Raw genomic sequence first — 22,394 nt, 5'->3', positions numbered from 1 at the left:
TTTATTATACAAGAACGCTAGAAGAGGTGTGTCATACAAAACGACACTTATTTTTTATGTCGATTCGAAACGCCCTCGCCTAGCGTACCGACCGAGAATTAAAATTGACACTTTGTGTCAATTAGTCGTTGTGTTGACAGTATATTGACAGATCTCTTATCACTAACATTTAGTTCCGAGTACGTTCACTTGACAAAATGACAAAAATCAAGCTTCAAAAACAACTGTACGATTGCGGTAGAATGACAGCTACAATGTCACGATCGCAATCTGATTGGTTGACGCTCGCTCACTATTGGCTACAATGTATTGTTGGAACAATAATACCATAAATTCAGCCAATCACAACAATTGCGATTGTAATAATGATTGATGCAGGTTTTACGGAATCGGCCAGCAGGTCGGCAATCGCAGGTCCAGCGTACCCACTTGTATTAGTAGACTAGATCAGTACAAGTTACCTATTAGATATTTAGGAATGTGCTCAGAGAATTTGTCAACGTATTTATCGATTTGTAAAACCGTTTTCAAAGAATTTTAAAAGATAAAGCCTACAGCTAGAAGTGCCTATTCCATTGCGTCACACATTCGTTTTACACCATTTTAAACGTTTAGTAGATAATGACTTAAATAATTAGCGAGTAAATAGGTAAAATGGGCGTTGTTTCCGTTTCCTTTAAACCGTCCTATCTATCGTCATTGATGATTCTATAGGTAATTAAACTTTTATATAACTATTAGCTGATCCCGCGACTTCGTCCGCGTGGATTTATGTTTTAAAAAATCCCGTGGGAACTCTTTCATTTTCCGGTTAAAAGAAGCCTATGTCACTCTCCAGGTCTTTAACTATACCCATGCCAAATTCACGTCAATCCGTTGCGACGTGATTGAAGGACAAAGCAATATACAAATACACTTTCGCATTTATAATTAGGGTAGTGATTTATTTATTTACCTGGGCGACTTTCGATTTGGTTGCAGGTGTCATTTCTGAATTCTTGCGGGAACTCAGGGGGTTCGATTCCGGGCACGCATCCCTAATTTTTCGAAGTTATGTGCGTCTATGTGCAAGTGAAGAAAAACATCGTGAGGAAACCTACATGCCTAAGAGTTCTGCATAAAGTTTTCAAGGGTGTGCTTGGTAATGGACTGGCGATAGGTTTGGATGATGATAATAATGATAAATACAGCTTCAATCCTATACCCCAATGTTATCTTCAGCGCTAGCGAGCTCGCCGCGCCCCCGGTTTCGGTTATCAGCAGGAAAATGGCAGGAAATGATGAGATTTATTACGCTTTGTACCAATGAGCCTTGTATTGTATCGAAACTATTTTCACTGATCAATGCGCCTTTATTTTAGACTAGCTTATGCTTGCGACTTCGTCCGCGTGGACTACACAAATTTCAAAAGAAGCGTCGGAACAAACTGTCACTTTTTCATGTGTAAACCCGAAAAAAGGTTCCAGTTCAGCATTATGCTATATGCCTTGATACACATGATCATACAGCGCTGATTTTCAACCAACATACAAGTGAATTAGTGTGAATCAGTACAAAATCAGTTTCAATTCATAAACTTATATGCGCTAAAAAGCATTCTGCACAGATCAACAGATAAAAAGATAAGTAGAAAATCGTGTCATACCTTGAGAAATTCCTATAGGTAGGTAGAAGATGGCACTCTGAAGAAAAGGATTAAAATGCAGCCTCAACTCGCAGTTTAACGTGGTCATAAAATTTTAAAATATGATAAGGATAGAGCCCTCATTTGAATAAGTGAGCTCAATATTGTTGCGTGTCAGGAAAGTTGGAGAAAAATGCCACTGGTAAGTTTGTCTTACGTCCGAGTCAGCAAAGATTTTAAGTGAACAAACTTTGTCACTAGCAAAGTACTACAAAGAGTTTTTAGGAGCAACGTATACCTTTGGGTGGAAAGGAGCGTAGGATTTTTCATAACTAAGTACTCAAACTACTTAAGCTTTATTTACATTTACATAACAACGACCTTAGTCTCCTCTTTTATTTGTTTTCGTCAAAAGTTTAAATTTTAACCAATTTCAACTGATAGCCTAGTGGTTAAGACGTCAGCCCCATGTTTTCGAATCAGGGGTCCGATCCCGGGCACGAATCTCTAACTTTTCGGATTTATGCGCGTTTTAAGCAATTCAATACTGTATGATCACTCGTTTTAACGCTGAAAGAAAATATCGTCAGGAAATCTGCATGTCTGAGAGCTCTCCATGGTGTTTTCAAACGTATGTGAAGTCTACCAATTCGCACTTGGCAGACTGGTGGACTATGGCCTAAATACTTCTCATTTTGAGAAGAGACTCGTGTCAATGATAGGCTGGAAATTGGTTGAGATAATGATGATTAATGACCAATACAACCGTAGGTTAGTTAAGTTAGTCGTGTAACTAAATTAAGTTGGGTAGATAATATATGACAGGATGTCATATAGAAAGCGCGCGTGATCGTGTACGATTTGTCACAACTGCATTCAACATTAAAACCTAAAGTAATAAAGTCAAAGCATTAAATTATTAAACCTATCGATATTGAAAGGTATGAAAGTAGCCATTCAATTTTAAAATATGAAGAGGATCGGGTCTGCATTTGAATAAGTGAACTCAATATGTTAAAGTACCAATGCGTGGCTTTAACGTTAAGTTGCACTTCTGCCGCGCATGTGAGGAAAATGATAAAATCCTACTTAGGTAGGTACTTATGGGAAAGTGTGTTTCTTTGTTGGTTTGTCCTTCAATCGCGCCCCAACGGAGCACCAGGAGCGACGTGATATTTTTAAAGACGTGGAGAGTGACTGTCTACTTTTATCCCGGAAAATTAAAAAGTTCCCACGGGATTCATGTTGCCTGCGACTTCATGCGCATGGATTTCATCATCATCAACCAATAGATGTCCACAGCTGGACATAGGTCTCATGTAGAGACTTCCACACGCCACGGTCTTGCGCCGCCTGGATCCCGCGGCTCCCTGCGACTCGTCTGATGTCGTCCGTACACCTTGTGGGGGGTCTTCCAACGCTGCGTCTTCCGGTGCGAGATCACCATTCCAGCACCTTGGGACCGCATGGATTTAGGTTTTTAAAAATCTCGAACAAACTCTTTGGCTCTTCTTGACCTATAGAGTTATATTGCTCGTGTGGTCATGAACGAGTAAATGCAGCCAGACTTAAAAGTCTCTGCCTCCTTGCCTCGCTACTCCTCATGCCACACGGGCAGTACACTGCCCGTGTGGCAAGAGGAGCCACACATGGCCGGGGGGGTAACGGTGGAGGAAAACAACGAGGCAAAACCTGCACGCCTGAGAGTTCTACATAATGTTCTCAAAGGTGTGTAAAGTCTGCCAAGCCGCACTTGGCCAGCGTGGTACCCTAACCCCTTCTCATTCTTAGAGGAGACTCGCGCTCAGTAGTGCGCCGGTAATGGGTTGATGATGATGACGAAACATTACCGCCAAGCTATTTAGCATTCGGGTACAAACTACAAAAGTCACTCGTAAGGGTTACGGGTCTAATAAACTTCCAAACCTAAAACCCGTCTAGGCTAGCCGCTTTTATCTAGATTGAATCCAAAGAAGGGTAAACGTTCTACTAATCGGAATTAGTTTTTGAGTATAAAGCTACGGCCACACCTGATGTTCCCGCTTCACATAGTCACTTCGGTCGGTAGTAAAGAGTGAAGTAAAGAGGCATAAAATAAAAAAATAAAACACAGGTTAAAATCAAAGCCACAAAAATATTTGAAAAAAAATATTAAAAAGCGTCCAGTCTGCAATTCAATAAGTGAACTTAATAAATTAAAGTACGTACGGTCTACGGATGGCCTTAATATTAAATGGCTCTTTGCCTCAGAGGCTCTAAGTGGGAATACACATAAGCGACTTTTTGTTTTGTGTTATGATTTTATGTAAAGTTTTTATCGATAAACAACGTGAATTACGTCGCTATACACAAGCGGGAAAAACCTTGCAGCGTGAAAGTCTCGATAAGATCGCATCATCATGATCATCATCATGATCAATCCATCGCCGGCTCACTACTGAGAACGGGTCTTCTCTCAGAATGAGAAGGGCATAGGACATAGCCTGCTACGCTGGCCCAGTGCAGATTGACAGACTTCAAACATCTTTGAGAACATAACGTAGATTGTTTTTCTTCAATTGCAGAAATATCTACTGGTTCTTTTTGGTGCACTTCCGTCGGTTAAAAAGATGGCGATAACGATATTATTTTACTTTCTTGAATAACTTCAAGCTTTAGTAAAGGTAGACTTCGACGTCATGCCAAGCTAGCAGACAGACAAACACACTTTCGAGTTTATAATATTAAGTATGCATTTATTCCTTTCAAACTCAAACTCCAATTATTTATTCAGAATAGGTAAATTTTTGCGCTTACTGATGCTCAAAATTATTAATTTGTAAGATGGATATAGTGGTGATAATAATTAATACGTACTTAAAACTAAAGCTACGAGGGTTCCAAACGCACCCAGGTCTGAGAAGAGCCCACAGTAAACTCAGGATTACAGTGGATGTACCTACATAGGTTGATATTGTAATGAAGTGTAATATTTTTTGTCGCACGACATGTCGCTGGTGATCTAATATCCGCAAACAGCAATGACAAATTTAATTATGACTGTGTATCAATGACCCTCGTTTATCGGGAAAATAATGAACGCTTTCCGATGATTTAAGCTCTATATTAAAAGTTTTATCTCGTAATTCCCCATTTTTCGTGAAACGATGGAATTTTATTGCAGTAAAAGTGTAATGTTTTTATCCTGAAAAGATAAGTGGGAAAACTATTTCCACCATCAAAAAGAATAAGTGAAAACTACAATTATAATAAATCCGAATAGTCGTTACTCGTTATAGGTCCAACACTCAGTTAGACTAAAATGTGGTACAGTAGCCGGCAAGAAATATTGTACATCGACCTTTAGAATGAAATTTCGGCTTCGTAGAGCGTTGTCTCTGTTACTGATACCTATGTGACGTTTTGTCGGTCTCAGCAACAGAGACAACGAGACAACGCTCTACGAAATCGCTATCTATCTCTTTCTAAAGATCAACGTACAATATTTTCTGCCGAGTACTTTAAGTAGGTGAGTTTTAAGTAAAACGAAAAGGCTGAAAGTCTAGAGTGTACTTTGACCTCTTTCCTAAGGCATACTTTACTCGGACTTAAGACAAAGTTTAGACAGACTATCTCTACATAAGCACAGAATATGTAATAGTACCTACTAAGTCTGTCACGTTTTAACTGCGTCTTAAATATAATATATAGGTGATGCCCGCGACTTCGTCCGCTTGGATTTAGGTTTTTAAAAATCCCTTGGGAGCTCTTTATTCCCCGGGATGTAAGCTAACTCTGTACCGAATTTCATCAAAATCGGTTGAACTATTGGGCAGTGAAAAGCTAGCAGACAGACAGACAAACAGACACACTTTCGCATTTATAATATTAGTATGGATGAAAATATAATGAATCAAAATATTATATTTCTAGCTAGGACTTCGTAATATATTGGCCACGATTTCCCTTTCTTAGATTAAACGCGTAATACAAAGTATACATAAGTTAAGTAGACAGTTGCTGTTGACATTGCAGGGCATCTTTTCCTCCTAGGCTTTCATAAAGTAAGTCATTTTCTCTGATATCTCTGCTTTCCACATTGTGCTGTATTGTGTGCCGACTAGATTTCAATCCACGTTGATCTCCACATAATATAGTTTACTTTCATTACACCTTTACCTGCAAGACAAGAGTGAATAGGCATCTTCTAGGCAAGCGCGCTCCATCTTAGGCTGCATCATCACTTGTCACCCAGGTCTGATTGCAGTCAAGCGCTAGTCTATAAATTAAAAAAAAGAACACCTACAACTAATTCATCACATTATATTCCATCTTCTAGGACCGGTAGGAAAACTTTACCGGTACGTGTTTCACATGCATGAAAATATCTAAGTCTGATGCTGAGATCCATAGAGACCACTCTTACGCTGTGACTTTTGGAGCGTATATTTGACTCTGCTCAGACTTAAGATTGAGTTAAAACGAGACCGTTTTATGTGAGAGATATAGCTCTGTCTCGTTTTAACTAAGTATGCCTTAAGTCTAAGCTGAGTCAGAGTGCGCTCTATAGATCTCACCCAGATCTATAGAGCGCACTTTGACTTTGCTCAGAAATAAGACATTGTTAAAACAAGACAGCGTTTTTAAAAAGAGACAGAGTCAATAAGTCACAGCGTAAGGGTTTCAGATTATAGTGTTTTTTGCGCATAAGCTCATATTTGTAAATTGTACACGCGTATATACTCGCGACTTTTGGCACATACGCATCTCGTACGAGCGTGGGCGGGCTTATAAGCTCGTAGATATACATTACCCGCAAGCTATTTCTACGTCAGAATCCATACGGCTACTGACTGACCCACTGGTTCGAGCAAACTCACTGGAGTGAGTGCATGCACGTGCGTTCGTTTATTGTATTGCGAAATGTTGTACATGTATACGCGTGTATACCAAAACGAGCATAATACACGCAGAAAAACCCTAGTCTGTAACCGCCCTAAAATATATTTTAGGGCGGTTTCAGAGTTGACATACCTTATTATCCTTTTGCCACGAACAAACTCCTTTCTTGTCAGATATCCGACACTTGAGCAACGCGTCTTCTCCTGGGTTCACCTCGGTGTATGTGGGTAGCTCCACAAAACGCTGCACGGCATCTGAAATAGACGAAAATACAGTACTTTAGGGTTATTCTTGCTGCCTCTGTAATTGTGGTGAAGCGTGTGCCTTTTTTAAGGTTTAGTATCTACAGAGATATAAAGGAACCCTTATTAGCGTCACTTTGTTGTTTGTCCGTCTGTCTATTAAGACCCGTCAAGGTAACCAAAACCTATAGGGTACTTCCCCTTGACCTAAAATCATGAAAGGCAGGTAGCAATGTCTTATAGTTAGCACAAGGGGAAAAATCAGAAAACCGTGGTTACAACTTACATCACGAGAAAAATTAAAAAGTGTTATTTCTTGTACGATGGTATGTACGTACGGAACCCTTCGTCTGCGAATTTGACTCGCACTTGACCGGTTTAAAAAAATTAGGCACGTTAATCATGACTAATATTCCCATATTTTCCCCTCTAACGTAGAGCTTGTGCTTTGGATATGACAATAGTGCAACGGGTGGGGTTTGAACCGCCGACCATTTAGATTCCAGTCCACTCCTTAACCGTTGAGCTATTGAGGCTATGAACAGATGTTGAAGGAATCACATCCCAGTAGTTATGCAGGTTCACCAATATGCGCGGCATCTGAAATAGACGGGGGAAAGTTGATATGGCTTCCATTTAAAGTTTCTCTTTAGACGCCGTTGAATATTCAGCACACGTTCGTTCAACTGTTTGTTACAGTTGTGTACTAAACTACTAATCTCTCCTTCTCGGTTAGTCAGCCAGACGGTTAAGTATGGTTCATCCAATTTGAAACTTTGGAACTGAAGTAATTTATTCAATTCATTCTGAACCTTTTACCTATAAGCTAAGCTAAAGCTATAAGATCTACCTACCTGCCAAATTTCATGATTCTAGGTCAACGGGAAGTACCCTGAAGGTTTCTTGACAGACAGACAGACAACAAAGTGATCCTATAAGGGTTCCGTTTTTCCTTTTGAGGTACGGAACCCTAAAAAAATTAAAAAATGTTATATCTTGCACGATGGTACGGAAATCTTCGTGTGCTAGTTGGACTCGAACTTAACCGATTTTTTTTCATTATGAGGAATGCCCTAACATCATCTATACCAAAATTACCTAGGTAGAAATAAACAGTCTATGAATTGAATATAGAATTAAAAAGTTCCTATTCACTATAACCTACATTCTGAAATAAAACAATCATACAAAAACTTATCAATAACAAAATAACTGCTAACTCACTGGGAACTTATTCTTCATTATAGGTACATCTGTCTGTACCGTAGTAGCTCCGTAACCGTGAAATTTCACGCCTCTCAAGTCACCGTCAATTACAGGGTATTATACCAAGATTATTATGGTAGCCGATTTGTTTACATTTTAGTAGCTTGGCTGCTTGGGAGTTGAGATAGACGTTTTTTGTGGCCTACGATTTAGTAGGTAAATATTTGTCTTGAATTTTGGGGCCGTGGGGCCCGGGGGCTCGAGCTCGAGCTTGAGGAAATTTCGATAAGAGTTATCGAGCCAACCGGGAACCCGAGAGCTGTTAAGTTTTTTAAATATAATTGTCTATCCCTTTAAAAAAATTAGACTTTATATTTTACAGTAAGAAATTCTTCAAAAAGAAAGAAAGTAAAAGTTTTTTAATATCACGCCGCTAAGCAAAGGCCTATTTTCTTGTTCTCTCAAAGGAGATGAATGAAAATGTATTTCTGATTAATAACTGTTTTAAACAGTACTGTAATAGCTTTTAAATGAAAGTTTAAAAAAAATATCGTATCTAATCGTTGGTAGGTAGGTACCTATAACATATACCTCGAAAATATCGTGAGGAAACCTGCATTCCTGAGAGTTCTACATAATGTTCTCAAGCCAGAGTGTGCGAAGTCACTTGGCGTGATAAAATCCATACTAATATTATAAATGCAAAAGTGTGTCTATCTGTCTGTCTGTCTGCTTGCTAGCCTTTCGCAGCCCATCCGTTCAATCGATTTTGACGAAATTTGGTACAGAGATAGCTTGCATCCCGGGGAAGGACATAGGCTTTTTATCCCAGAAAATCAAAGAGTTCCCATGGGATTTTTAAAAACCTAAATCGAACCTAAGACGAAGTCGTGGGCATGCAATTGCTATCGCCATAGATAACAAAACCTTACTTCTGTTATCTATGGCTATCGCTGTACCTGTCGTCAAAATTAAATATCGATTAAGCGGATGGATTGGATTTTATGTTAGTGATAATAACCGGGAATGAGGTCTCTAAAAAGCAGTGATCTCTAGAAAGAAAGGCTGGAATTAGGTACAGTACGCGGCAGAAAATAACCTATATCGACCTTTAGATAGAGATAGCGGTTTTGTAGAGCATTGTCTCTTTCGTTAAGACCGACAAAACGTCACAGTGACAACGATCTACAAAGCCGAAACCTCATTCTAAAGGTCGATGTACATTATTTTCTGCCGCGTACTGTTAGTATGTAGGTACTTAATTGGAAATTAGGTTAGTTGATTGTAGAAACAAAATTAATTAAATGCGCAATTTTCTCTATCACAACTTTATACTTAGCAAAAAAGATCTAGCTCAGTCATCAGTTTTTCTCCCCAGCAAGTCAGAAGTTAATCGAACTCCGTTAAAGTACCTACTCGGCTAACCACTTCAGAAACTATCAGGGAAAATTTTCTACATTTGCCATTATTATCTGCTACATTTTCTGATCTGTTTATTGTTAACTGACTTAAAAAAAACCGGCCAAGTGCGAGACAGACTCGCGCACCGAGGGTTCCGTACTCGACATTTTTTTTCGAAATTTAACTCGATAAATCAAAAACAATTGTGAATAAAAATAAATAAAAATTGTTTTAGAATGTAAAGCACTTTCATATGATACCCCACTTGGTATAGTTATTTAACTTTGCAAATTGAAAATACTATTATATTTTGTTCATGAACATATTTTAACTTTTTTTTTGTGAAGTAGGTAGGTAATCAGAAATTCACAGTTTTCAGATTTTTCCTTTTCTTGTGCTATAAGACCTACCCTAACTACCAAATTTTATGATTCTAGGTCAACGGGAAGTACCCTATAGGTTTTATTGACACGACGGGCAGACGGACAGACAGACACCGAAGTGATCCTATAGGGTTCCTTTTTTCCTTTTGAGGTACGGAACCCTAAAAAGGTTTTTTTTTAACTTCGTTGACTGTAATATTTGTTTGTCTTTAAGTTGGGACCAGGTAAATGCCATCAAAAGTTTGATTTTTACCATCACTTCACAACACTTCAAAATTATTTTCAAAAAAACCGACTTCAAATGCCAGTAGGTACAAAGTATAAAAATATTTTTGCTAATAATATTAAACTTATAGTAAGTACCTACGCATTTAAAGAAACGTCGAAATCGATTCGCGACACTAGTTTATTTTCACCTTTTTTGCCAAGCCCTTTAAAGTAGGGTACAAGTTCCTGTTTATGAAATATTCTAAAGGGTAAAAGAGTAGATTTGCATTTGAGTACTGATACAAAGTACGTACCTATTATGGGTTGTTGGTACAAGTAGGTACATACCTACCGTACCTACCGTAATGTTAAAATTGAGAAAAATAAAGAAATTAATTGTTGAATGAGTAGGTGCGTATTTTTTTACATCATCAATTTGTTTACATCATTTTCATATGCGTACCTACTTTTTCAAGGTAAGCGTAAAATCATTTCTGAATTTCTTTCTAAAATATAGCTAGTCTACCGTAGAAATCCCACCTTAAGTAGATATGGATATCTTCGAATTATCTAATCGAGTCGATAGTGTAGGAATTTAATTAATCCGCCGGATTTAATCTGTGAAGCAATCAAACTTTACTAGAGAAAATCCTTTGATCTTCTATCTCACAAGATTTACCTACAGAGCTACTTAAAATGTTTCACAAGTTTTCTATGTACGCTACTTAATATAGTCTATAAGTTACAATTTAAAAGATTGTTACCAATCACACTATTAAAAATACTCTGTCTGTCTGTCTGTCAAGAAACCTACAGGGTACTTCCCATTGACCTAGAATCATGAAATTTGGCAGGTAGGAAGGTCTTATAGCAGACATCAGGGGAAATTTAAAAATCGTGAATTTGTGGTTACATCTCCAAGAAAAATTTAAAATGTGTTCATGAACAAATAATTAGGATTTTCAACTTTCAAAGTAAGATTAGTATATTAAGTGGGGTATCATATGAAAGGGCTTTACCTCCACATTCTAAAACAGTTTTTTTTTAATTTTTATGCATAATAGTTTTTGATTAAACGTGCAAAATGTCGAAAAAATACGACCGTAGTACGGAACCCTCGGTGAGCGAATCTTACTCGCACTTGGCCGGTTTTATTAACAATTAGATATTATTAAGTTTCATAATTTTATAATGATCGCAAGGCTTTTTACTTAACTTTTTACTTTTTACTTTTCGCGACATTAAATTGTTGAGAAACAATAGTCTAAGCTAAGGCATAATATATCACAGAAAAGTGAGTTAGAAACGGGCGTGCAGGTGATTAGTGCAGCAAAAAGCCTTATCACCACCATCTTCACGGCTCGTGATCGCGAGTCTCGCGCTGGTGAGTGGTGATCAACGTACCATGCTTAGGGTTGACAATTCCAACTTATTATCTTTTGTTTCATTCAATGACACGTTACATTTTGACTACTATCTCACCTGGCGGTAAGTGATGGTAATGCAGTCTGAGATGCAAGCGGGAATTATCCTGACCTATGTATAAATTCCCAAATTGCTCCTACCAGCAATCGAACCCCAGACCTCCCAAATATAAGACCACATTGCTCACTACTGCGCCAGGAAGACTTCCAAACACAGATATACCTACAGAATATATAGAGGGAATAGAGAGTGAGTTGAAACAAAACTCTTGAAACTGTCGACAATGCACGCTGGGCCAAAACCAAATAACTAATTTTACTGGCACCTGATGACCCTAACCAAACATCTTATAAAATGAAAGAGAGAACAGGTCATCACTCTACTTATCTAATAGCTAATTCTGTAAATTAGTTTAATAAATTATTAGCAAAAATAAAGAACTGGTTTCAAAAATTTCACGCAAAAAGGGGGTGGCCCTTTTCGCTTGAGCGAAATTTTTGAAAATCCTTTTTAATAAAGGTCTACTTATTAATAACCAACAAGTTTTAAGACCTAGCCGTTAAAGCATTAGGTATATAATAATCTACGTTGATTTATGTCAGTCAGATTATCCTTTTATATGCTTACTAGCTTATGCTCGCGACTTCATCCGCGTGGAATACACAAATTTCAAACCCCTATCACCCCCTTAGGGGTTAAATTTTCAAAAATCCTTTCTTAGCGGATGCCTACATCATAATAGCTATCTGCATGCAAAATTTCAGCCCGATCCGTCCAGTAGTTTGAGCTGTGCGTTGATAGATCAGTCAGTCAGTCAGTAAGTCAGTCAGTCAGTCAGTCAGTCAGTCAGTCAGTCACCTTTTCCTTTTATATATTTAGATGCTTGCGACTTCGTCCGCGTGGACTACACAAATTTCAGACACCTATTTCAACCCTTTAGGGGTTGAATTTTCAAAAATCCTTTCTTAGCGGACGCCTAAGTCATAATAGCTATCTGCATGCCAAATTTTAGACCGATCCGTCCAGTAGTTTGAGCTGTGCGTTGATAGATCAGTCAGTCAGTGAGTCAGTAAGTCACATTTACCTTTTATATATTTAGATTTATAATTTGTATAACATAATACTAGCATCTGCCCGCGATTTCGCGTGGAATTAGTTTCTTAAAAACCTGCGTGTTTAACTTCTTGTATATAAACTCTCTAACTGCCTGTGAAAATCCTATCCTCTTCCTATCTTCTTTTTGCACCTATTGTACTCCCTCTACAACGTCTCGCACTATCAAGGTTCACTGGTAGAGATCTCTCATAGAGATAAGTGCTTCCATGTCCACCTTTACTCTCTTTTTCTCTTAAGGTGACGCAGGACGCTCGACCGAAATTGGCAGCGCACGTGGGTAACATGTTTGCTTTTCACTTGACATTGTATGAGAAAGTTGAGAGGCACGATGATTTTCACGGAAATCAAGCGCGCGAAAAGGGTTTAGGAAAAGTATTTTTGAGAAAAAACTGCTGAATTTATGTTTGCAAAGTAAAGTTATTTCAACTAATGAATAAATAAACAACGTCTAATGATAATTTTTTTTAGAATTTTCATATCCCTAATCTTATTTATTTACGCCCAAAGTTGTCATTAATTTAGTGTTAAAATAGAAATCTTTTGAGCCTCGTAACTTTTAAATCAATATTTTTTTCAATATTTTATACATCAATAAACCTAGATAATGACGAGATAAATCGATATAATTCTTAGTTTTGTGCGTACAATATCGAATATTGTTGTATTTTCCCTTCTACGTTTGTATGGAGAAAGCACCGAACTGAGCTACCGTAAATGTTTTTGGTAGATTTTCTTTTTAAACTTTATGTTAGACTTTGTTTTTACGCCCTTTTTTTTACAAAGTTCTCGATATATATTTTATATGTTTATATATCACACGATTAATGTTAAGAACACAAACTTTATTGCGTAGCAATAATAATATTATGTGAAGAAAATATAAATCCATTTCATTTCGGAACAACGGTCACTTAATTAATTGGAATTGGTGCATCGGATTTTTCCCGATATCGTTTAAAAGGTATAAGATTTAATTAACTTTTAATTAAAAATATAAATAGGCTTCTCCACACTCAGAATTAATTAAGTCGGCTTTTAATGGCGGTAACGTGGAAAAGATAGAGGTATAAAATCACAATATAAAATCAATCATCAATTCATCACATCTGATATTATGTTTTAAAAACCATTTATTTTAATTATTCACTACGTTGGGAAGTGCGAACTCATTTTTTTCCCCCATCGAGTCACACTGTTACTAGTTGCAACTTTTTTAGGGTTCCGTACCTCAAAAGGAAAAACGAAACCCTTATAGGATCACTTTGTTGTCTGTTTGTCTGTCTGTTTGTCAGTCAAGAAACCTACAGGGTACTTCCCGTTGACCTGGAATCATGAAATTTGGCAGGTAGGTAGATCTTATAGCTGGAATTTGGGGAAAAAATCTGAAAACCGTGAATTTGTTGAACATCACACAAAAAAAATTAAATTGTGGTCATGAACTAATAATTAGGATTTTCAATTTTCTAAGTAAGATAACTAGATATCAAGTGGGGTATCATATGAAAGGTCTTCACCTGTGCATTCTAAAACAAATTTGTATTTATTTTTATGTATCATAGTTTTTGAATTATCCTGCAAAATGTCGAAAAAATACGACTGTATTACGGAACTCTCGTTGCGCGAGCCTGACTCGCACTTGGCGGGTTTTTTTGTTAATTGTAATTCCCAACGAGTAACGTGTGACTCGATGGGATCTTTTTTTCCGAGGGATTTCCAACGAGTCACATTGTTACTCGATTGGGCGTGACTAGTTGGGAACCCACCTAAACGGATGATTCCTGCGAACTCGTCTGCGTGGATTGTCGTGTGGTGTAAATTCCGCAATTTTCCAGGATTAAAGTATGCCACTCTCCAGATTTTTCACTACATCCATGCAAAAATATAATCACATCGATCCGTTGGGCACGTTGCAACGTGATTGCACCACATCGCAACAATTTTGCTTTCGGTCAAAGTTTAACCGTAATCATAACTTAACGTAATTTTAACAGCCTGTCATGCAACTCGACTTTAATAATTATAATTTTAAAATGAAATGCTTTACTTTTTAGAAAACCGATTGCCACAATAGCGTGCTATGATAACACAGGGGATTGTTAAAGTCAAATAAAGCTCAGTCTCAGATTAGATTGCCTAATGAAATACACTTCGGGCCGAAGTGCGATTTTAATTTTTAAGCGAGCGAACTTTATTCGACGGGAACTTAACTTACCTACTTGTACTAAGTACCTACTTATTTGTTTTTATTTCGTTTATTTATAGACGACTGCTGTGCTACGCAGTAGACTTAAGCCTAAACAATCTTGTATGCTAATAAGCCTTTATGGTTAAGACGTGGCCTCCTATAAAAGGGTGGGGGGGGGGGGGGGGGGGGGGTGTCCGAGATTCGATACCGGGCACGCACTTCTAACATTCCGAAGTTATGTGCGTTTTATAAGCAATTATTCAATTAAATATTATTTTTATTTTGTATTATTTTTATTAAATAACTATCATTTGTTTTAACGGTGAAGAAAAACATCGTGGGGAAACCAGCATGCCTGAAAGCAGTGAGCTGACAATAGTAACATAGAGTTCTTAAAGGTTTGTGAAGACTAGTTATCCACTATTGGCCAGCGTGGTGGACTATGGCCTAAACTCTTCTCAGTCTGAGAAGAGACCCGTGCCCAATAGTGAGCCAGCGATAGCTTGATGAGGATAATGATAATGGATTTATTATAGCAAAAAAAAATAACATTTCTTATAATATTACTAGCTTATGCTCGCGACTTCGTCCGCGTGGACTACACAAATTTCTATTTAACCCCTTTAGGGGTTGATTTTTCTTAGCGGATGCCTACGTCATAATAGCTATCTGCATGCCAAATTTCAGCCCGATCCGTCCAGTAGTTTGAGCTGTGTGTTAATTGATCATTCAGTTAGTCAGTCACCTTTAACTTTTATAGGTTCACTAAAGTTATCTTTCATCATCATCATGATCAACCCATCACCGGCTCACTACAGAGCACGGGTCTCCTCTCAGAGTGAGAAGGGTTTTGGCCATACCACGCTGGCCAAGTGCGGATTGGCAGACTTCACACACCTTTGAGAACATTATGGAGAACTCTCAGGCATGCAGGTTTCCTCACGATGTTTTCCTTCACCGTTAAAGCAAGTGATATTTTAGTTACTTAAAAAGTTTAAGTAATTAAAATAAGTAATTAAAAAATAAGTATAAGCAAGCTTAGTTATTTTTTAGTTATCTTTACATGTAAAATTCTCCCTCTAGATAAAACTGTGAGAAGGTCTACGAAATAAAAATACACTACTAAAGTAACTACTTCCTCGAGCTTCAAGACTTCATCGTTCATGCAATGGACTGGAACGTATTCAAATTGCATGCTCTCAGCTGAAGGGGAAAAGGGACGTGGGTTCATTTGAGTGGAACCACATGTCACGCTTGTAAATTTTTCACCGCTTGCAACCTTTTACGATGCTTTTTAGGGTTTCGTACCGCAAAAGGAAAAAGGAACCCTTATAGGATCATTTCGTTGTCTGTCTGTCTGTCGTGTCTGTCGAGAAACCTATAGGGTACTTCCCGTAGACCTAAAATCATGAAATTTTGCAGATAGGCAGGTCTTATAGCAGACATAAGGAGAAGAATCCGAAAACTGAATTTGTGGATACATAAAAAAAAATTAAATGTGTTCATGAACAAATAATTAGTATTTTCAACTTTCAAAGTAAGATCAATATACCAAGTATGGTATCATAATATATGAAAGAGCTTTCTTTTCATTCTAAAACGGTTTAATTGTTGTTTTATTGCATAATAGTTTTTGATTTCTCGTGGAAATGTCGAAAAAATAGGACTAGTACGGAGCCCTCGGTGCGCGAGTGTGACTCGCACTTAGCCAGTTTTTTATTTGACGTCCATAGTTAAGTTTGACTATAAGGTAGTACAGTATAGAACACTGAGATATTTTTACTAGAGCATGCAATGTCCACAAAATGTCTTCAACTTGATTTGTGTCAGTTTATTCGGGGCATTTTCACTTTGGCTTAAGTAAATTCAGTAAATAAAAAGCGTGTTGACTATATAGAGCAATGAGATGTTAGGTTACTAGAGTGTAGAGAGGCAATTTCCAGCAAAATGTCTACAAAAACTATCAAGTCTACAGATACACCAATCATGCTTTGGCTTTCAGTAAATTGATATTGAGCCTGTAATTTTTTTAAATAAAAAAATTAGTAATACAAAGTTAATGTTCATACAAAATATTGCATGACAAAAGATAATTAAGTTACTTTAACTTATGACGACTATTAAGTACATACTCTTCTTGCGAGCAAATATGCTAACAACTAGGTTTTCTTTGATATTGCTCTATTTATGTGATAATAAAATATTGTTATATTTCAAATGACGTACCAACCTAAATCTTACGGTAAAGTAAAAAAGATACATAGTTAATTATTATAATAACTAATGTAGGTATGCTTACGAATAAATTGGTCTTTTTACTAATTCTCCATACAAAATCTGTAGAAACGTCAAATAATGTTTTTTGTGAAAACATTTTATACTACTTGTTGGAATTACAATAATATAATATTTACGTCACGTGTTAAGAGGTTTGCTACTCCATAGATAGTTAGATACATCTCACTGGTAGTTATACCTAGAGCATAAAAACATAATGCAGTGTTCAAGTGGGGAATTTCCAAGTAAATTAAATAGCAGCAAATTATTATGGCTATTCATTTTACCAGTTAGGTATTACTGAGTAGTGGGTAGTAGTATATCTACAGTACTTATTAAAGTTTTAAGATCCATGTTACTATGGTCATCAGTCCATATTATATAATTCTGCCTTAGGCACTGAAATGGAGATATCATACAAGTACGCTGGAAGAGGTAGGCCATAGCCCATACCATATATTATTATGATAGAATAGATAAGAATAGATATTATTAGATAGATAAATAAAGTCTAAAATGCCGATCATGTGAAGGAGATGCCGCGGGTGGATGAGAAAAGCGAAGGAGCGACTTTGGTAGTACTCTCTTGAAAAGCCTATGTCCAGCACTGAACTCATACAGGCTTATGGATTAGATTGATGCCCTAAAATTAACAGTAGGTAACTTTTGTTCAAGTACGTCGAATGTAGATACTTCGCTACAGAGAACATACCAGAGTAGCTATTGGGAAATATTTCGAAACTGAATATGTAATTTCAGTTGAATATTTCACCAATAACTGACCCGGCTGTACCAAACTTGTGCCTAAATAAACAATACCAGAATGCATGTTACGGATACAGCTATCCTTACCTATCTATATAGAACCCAGGCATAGCCGGGGGAGCTAACATGTCGTCTAGCAGCCCAGCTACGTGTGGAAATATGCCATCTCATCACGTTCCGGCACATAGAGTCATCAAGGTCTGCAGCCAGCTCTGTACGTGATCTCTGGTGCTAACCGACCACAGAACGGTAGAGGGGAAATCGATATAAAATCGATAGAGTTAGTTTTAAGGTAGCATTAATCTAGCATAAGTAGTATTTGTAATTTAGATAAGATATAGTTAAGTAAAGGCCTTCGTGTCCCAACGTCGACACGAATGTCCTAATAAAATCATTTTCACAACCAAAAAGGACTTCTGCCTTCAACCCCCGCTCCAGGTAGCCGCCCTTACCTAACTGGCGCAGTCTTAAAGGATAGTCCTGGATGTTCAAGGTCGTCGTGGTACATCCCCTAAAATCAGGTCAACGCCGTCAACTTCCTTGTCGGGACTACAGAACCTACGAGGAGCAGCTGTCATAGGAGCTGCCGCTGAAGACTTCGAGTCATACTGGAAATCGATGGATCGAAGCTCGCCAGCGACTTTGGTTTTGTAAGTACATGAAATCCTTTTTATTGGTTGTTATATTAACTTTTGCGCAGGGTACTATAATTTTATAACTAATACGATTTTTTATTACGATTTTCACCCGCGTAGTAGATACTTTCATTTTATTGAGTTTTGGTAATTTAATTATTTGATACCTTTAGGTAGGACAGTTTAGAATATTTAAAAAATGTCGGAACTTAGCCAAGTAGATTTGTTAGATAGAATAAATAAGTCACTTAAGTTTTTACCGAATTTTGATGGAAATTCTTATACTTTAACGAGATTTATTAATTTAGCCGACCAATTAGTGCGCTCATTTTTAAATCCAGGTCAAGAGTATGAGCTTTCAAACCTTTCCTTGATTAGCGGAATTCTTAATAAAATTACCGGATCTGCAGCAAGAACTATATCAGCCTACGGAATTTCCGATGATTGGAATAAAATTAAAGATACATTAGTTAACAGTTTTTCCGATTACCGAGATGAAATAACCTTACTAACAGACTTATCATATTTAATTCAAGGTCCAGATACAGTACATATATTTTACGAAAAAGTTCAAAATTTACTCTGCACACTTATTACGTATGTAGAGCTACACGAAACTGTCAAAACTACTGTCGAAGTAAAAATAACACTCTATCAAAAGTTAGCCCTTAAAACGTTCTTAAAGGTTTAAGAGAACCTTTAGGGTCAAGAGTAAGGTGTATGAGACCCCCCACGCTGCAAACTGCTCTTGAATTTGCCAAAGAAGAATTAAATATAATACATCTACAGAACAGAACTAAATTTTTTCAAAATTATCATAAGCATACTCGTAGACCTTATTATTTTTATTCACAGCGAAATTATTATAGTGGTACGAATTTCCCTTCTAGATCACGAAAATACTCAATGTCCCAAAAACACATTCCTTCAGAACCTCAATACCCTTCAAGCACTTATATCCCATGCCAACCTCACCCTGATTCAAAAATTTGCCCACAGGTGGACTTAAATCTACACAGTACACTGGAAACTCCGGAACGTAAAATTCCTGTGTATAATAATATATCGGACCAATATTATAATTCCCAACAATACGTGCCGACCCGGTGTGAAAATGAAATTGACACCGTTGCTGACGATAGGCAGAATTACGATTTCATAATATCACGTTTGCCCATAGAACAGTTAAATGCAGAGGAGACAATGAATTTAATTAACCTTTGTAAAGAATTTCCAGATGTATTTATTTCTAATATAGGTAATTTAACTGTCGATTTCCGACAACTTAATAAATTAGATAAAAAGAATCCGAGTGATTTTACCAACTTTCTGGATAAAATCGGGAGGTCTTTGTACTTTACGACTTTAGATATACAAAATTCATATACAATTTCCGAAGATCTTATGGACAGTGTCCTTCAAGGCCTACCAAATTGTACAACCCTTTTTGACAAAATTGTAATTTTTTCAACATCCTTACAGGAACACATACTCAATTTGCGAGATTCGTTCGAACGATTTAGAAACTTCAATTTAAAAATCCAGTTAGATAAATCTGAATTTTTCAAACGCGAAACGCCATTCTGTCACATGTATTCTCCAGATGGTATAAAACCAAACCCACATTATGTTTTACATATTTTAAATTACCCATTACCTAAAAATCGCCAGCAGATTAAGGAATTTTTAGGCATCCTTGGCTTTTACAGAAGATTCATACCCGACTTCGCAAGTGTGACCAAGCCTTTAACATCGTGCTTGAAGAAAGGAGCGAAATTAAATTTTGATTCAGAATTCGTCAATTGTTTCAGACAGTGTCAAATTCTTGTTAAAAATATGCCTATCCTAGCATATACAGATTTTGGAAAAGAATTAAATTTAACTACATACGCATCAGAAACCACTTTAAGTGCAACGCTTACGCAAGGCCCTATTGGCGCCGATATGCCTATTGCATACTCTTCCAGAACTTTGAATGATAGTGAAACTAAATATCCTACGAATAAAAAAGAACTTCTTGCAATAGTCTGGGCCACAAAATACTTTAGGCCGTATCTTTTTGGTAAAAAGTTTAATTTGATTTCTAATTTACCCAAGTTCAAAGAATTAGGTCCACGTATTACGCGATGGAATTTAAAGTTAAATGAATACGATTATACCATTATTAATAAAAAGGTTTCAGAAACGAACGCGGATACCCCGTTAAATAAATCCAGGTCCGTTAATCATTTGGAAAAATCAAAATTACAGGCAAAGTCACAGGAAAAGCCGAGTTTAAGTCAAATTAACACTAAGCATACGAAGGTACAGAATCCTATTTCCAAAATTCCTAACCAAACCTCGAATTCCCAACACCATACTATACATTTATATACACGAAAGAAAATTCGCGGTCCCTTTACAAAATCACGTTTTAAAAGACAGGTAATAAAGTAAATTAATTAGATAGGTATGTGCAATTCTTTCCAGACATTAAATTACAAAGATATAGAATTTGTCTTTTCACACGATCAAGTTTCAGCCAACTGATAGGACTACTATATTCCTATGTTTTACCAAGAACTATAACACTATATCTTTAAAATAATTAGTTTTTGCAATTAGATAATTATTTCAACACATATATACATTCTTTACTATAGACCTTTTACATTTTAGCATTTATTATTTCTTCTAAATTATAGCAAAACTAGGTGTACCACTAATCGGAAAAAGTTAAGAAAGCTCTTACTTGTGTCACATTGTGACTATAGAATAATGAGCAAATTTAGCATAAAGTAGGTATACCTAATGCTCACTTCCTGTAAATTTTCGTGCCTTGAACCGAAAATATGCAAGAAATCTTGAGCAGAACCTACATCATTCCCAGATCAAAAGTAAGTAGAAATAATTAGATCATTGATAACTCAATGTACTTACCTACACCTTATTCAAAAATATAATATAATTTTAAAAAAGTTCTTTCTAAAAGTAAGTAGGTATATAATAAGTCATAGTTACCTATCTAGTTATAACGAGTAGACATTTAGCTGATCATTTTACAGAATTCATGCAGTTGTAGTCCTTAGGTTCTTTTTACATTACATTTAGTTCAGATTTTTTTATCAATTTAGCTCGAATTAATTAGTACATTCTGTCAATTATACTACTTTGCTTTTAATATACCTATCGTAGTAGTTATAGTACCATATGCACATTTTTATCTCAACCAATTCTAAGGTTTTCATTTACATTGAGGCTGAATGCCCGAAGGTCAGTTCTTCAAAACTACGTGAGCAGAAAATATCACTCACTGAGGAACCAATTTATCCGGAGAACACATCAACTACTGTCACAGGAGATAGATGAAACGTGATAATCCACGCCTATCTCTCTGTCTAAGGAGGCTCAGAGAAAGCAGCTCAACCATTATCCATGAATTAAGAACTACTTCAATACTACCAGTATGCCGCAATATTCGGCTTCACTTCCAACGGTACGACTCGACTAGCCCATTACAGATGCTTCATCTTCACGAACGAAGTCCAGCAGCAGCCCTCCAGACTGAGGGTGGAAACCTCCGAGGACGTTCCGGCGACATTTCCGTTAAAATTACTACAATGGTCGCCGCACTGAGGGTGGAGGTGTTACGGATACAGCTATCCTTACCTATCTATATAGAACCCAGGCATAGCCGGGGGAGCTAACATGTCGTCTAGCAGCCCAGCTACGTGTGGAAATATGCCATCTCATCACGTTCCGGCACATAGAGTCATCAAGGTCTGCAGCCAGCTCTGTACGTGATCTCTGGTGCTAACCGACCACAGAACGGTAGAGGGGAAATCGATATAAAATCGATAGAGTTAGTTTTAAGGTAGCATTAATCTAGCATAAGTAGTATTTGTAATTTAGATAAGATATAGTTAAGTAAAGGCCTTCGTGTCCCAACGTCGACACGAATGTCCTAATAAAATCATTTTCACAACCAAAAAGGACTTCTGCCTTCAACCCCCGCTCCAGGTAGCCGCCCTTACCTAACTTGCATGCTCGTGTTGTTCACTAACTTC

At 37.1% G+C, this 22,394-nt stretch overlaps 1 protein-coding gene across 2 annotated transcripts in view; it reads right to left on the bottom strand.

The window, feature by feature from the left end:
* LOC117988795 (irregular chiasm C-roughest protein) overlaps window positions 1-22,394 on the bottom strand; it is a 139,493-nt gene that overhangs the window by 63,212 nt on the left and 53,887 nt on the right. For both annotated transcript variants that reach the window (XM_034975996.2, XM_069503554.1), the window contains exon 2: window positions 6,639-6,760. In XM_034975996.2, the coding sequence (XP_034831887.1) occupies window positions 6,639-6,760 (122 nt within the window). The remainder of the gene's footprint in view (window positions 1-6,638; window positions 6,761-22,394) is intronic.

Source organism: Maniola hyperantus, chromosome 15, assembly GCF_902806685.2.
Source record: "Maniola hyperantus chromosome 15, iAphHyp1.2, whole genome shotgun sequence".
Classification (NCBI taxonomy): domain Eukaryota; kingdom Metazoa; phylum Arthropoda; class Insecta; order Lepidoptera; family Nymphalidae; genus Maniola; species Maniola hyperantus.
Note: the sequence above shows the minus strand (reverse complement) of the source record. Positions and strands in the feature narration are given on the sequence as shown.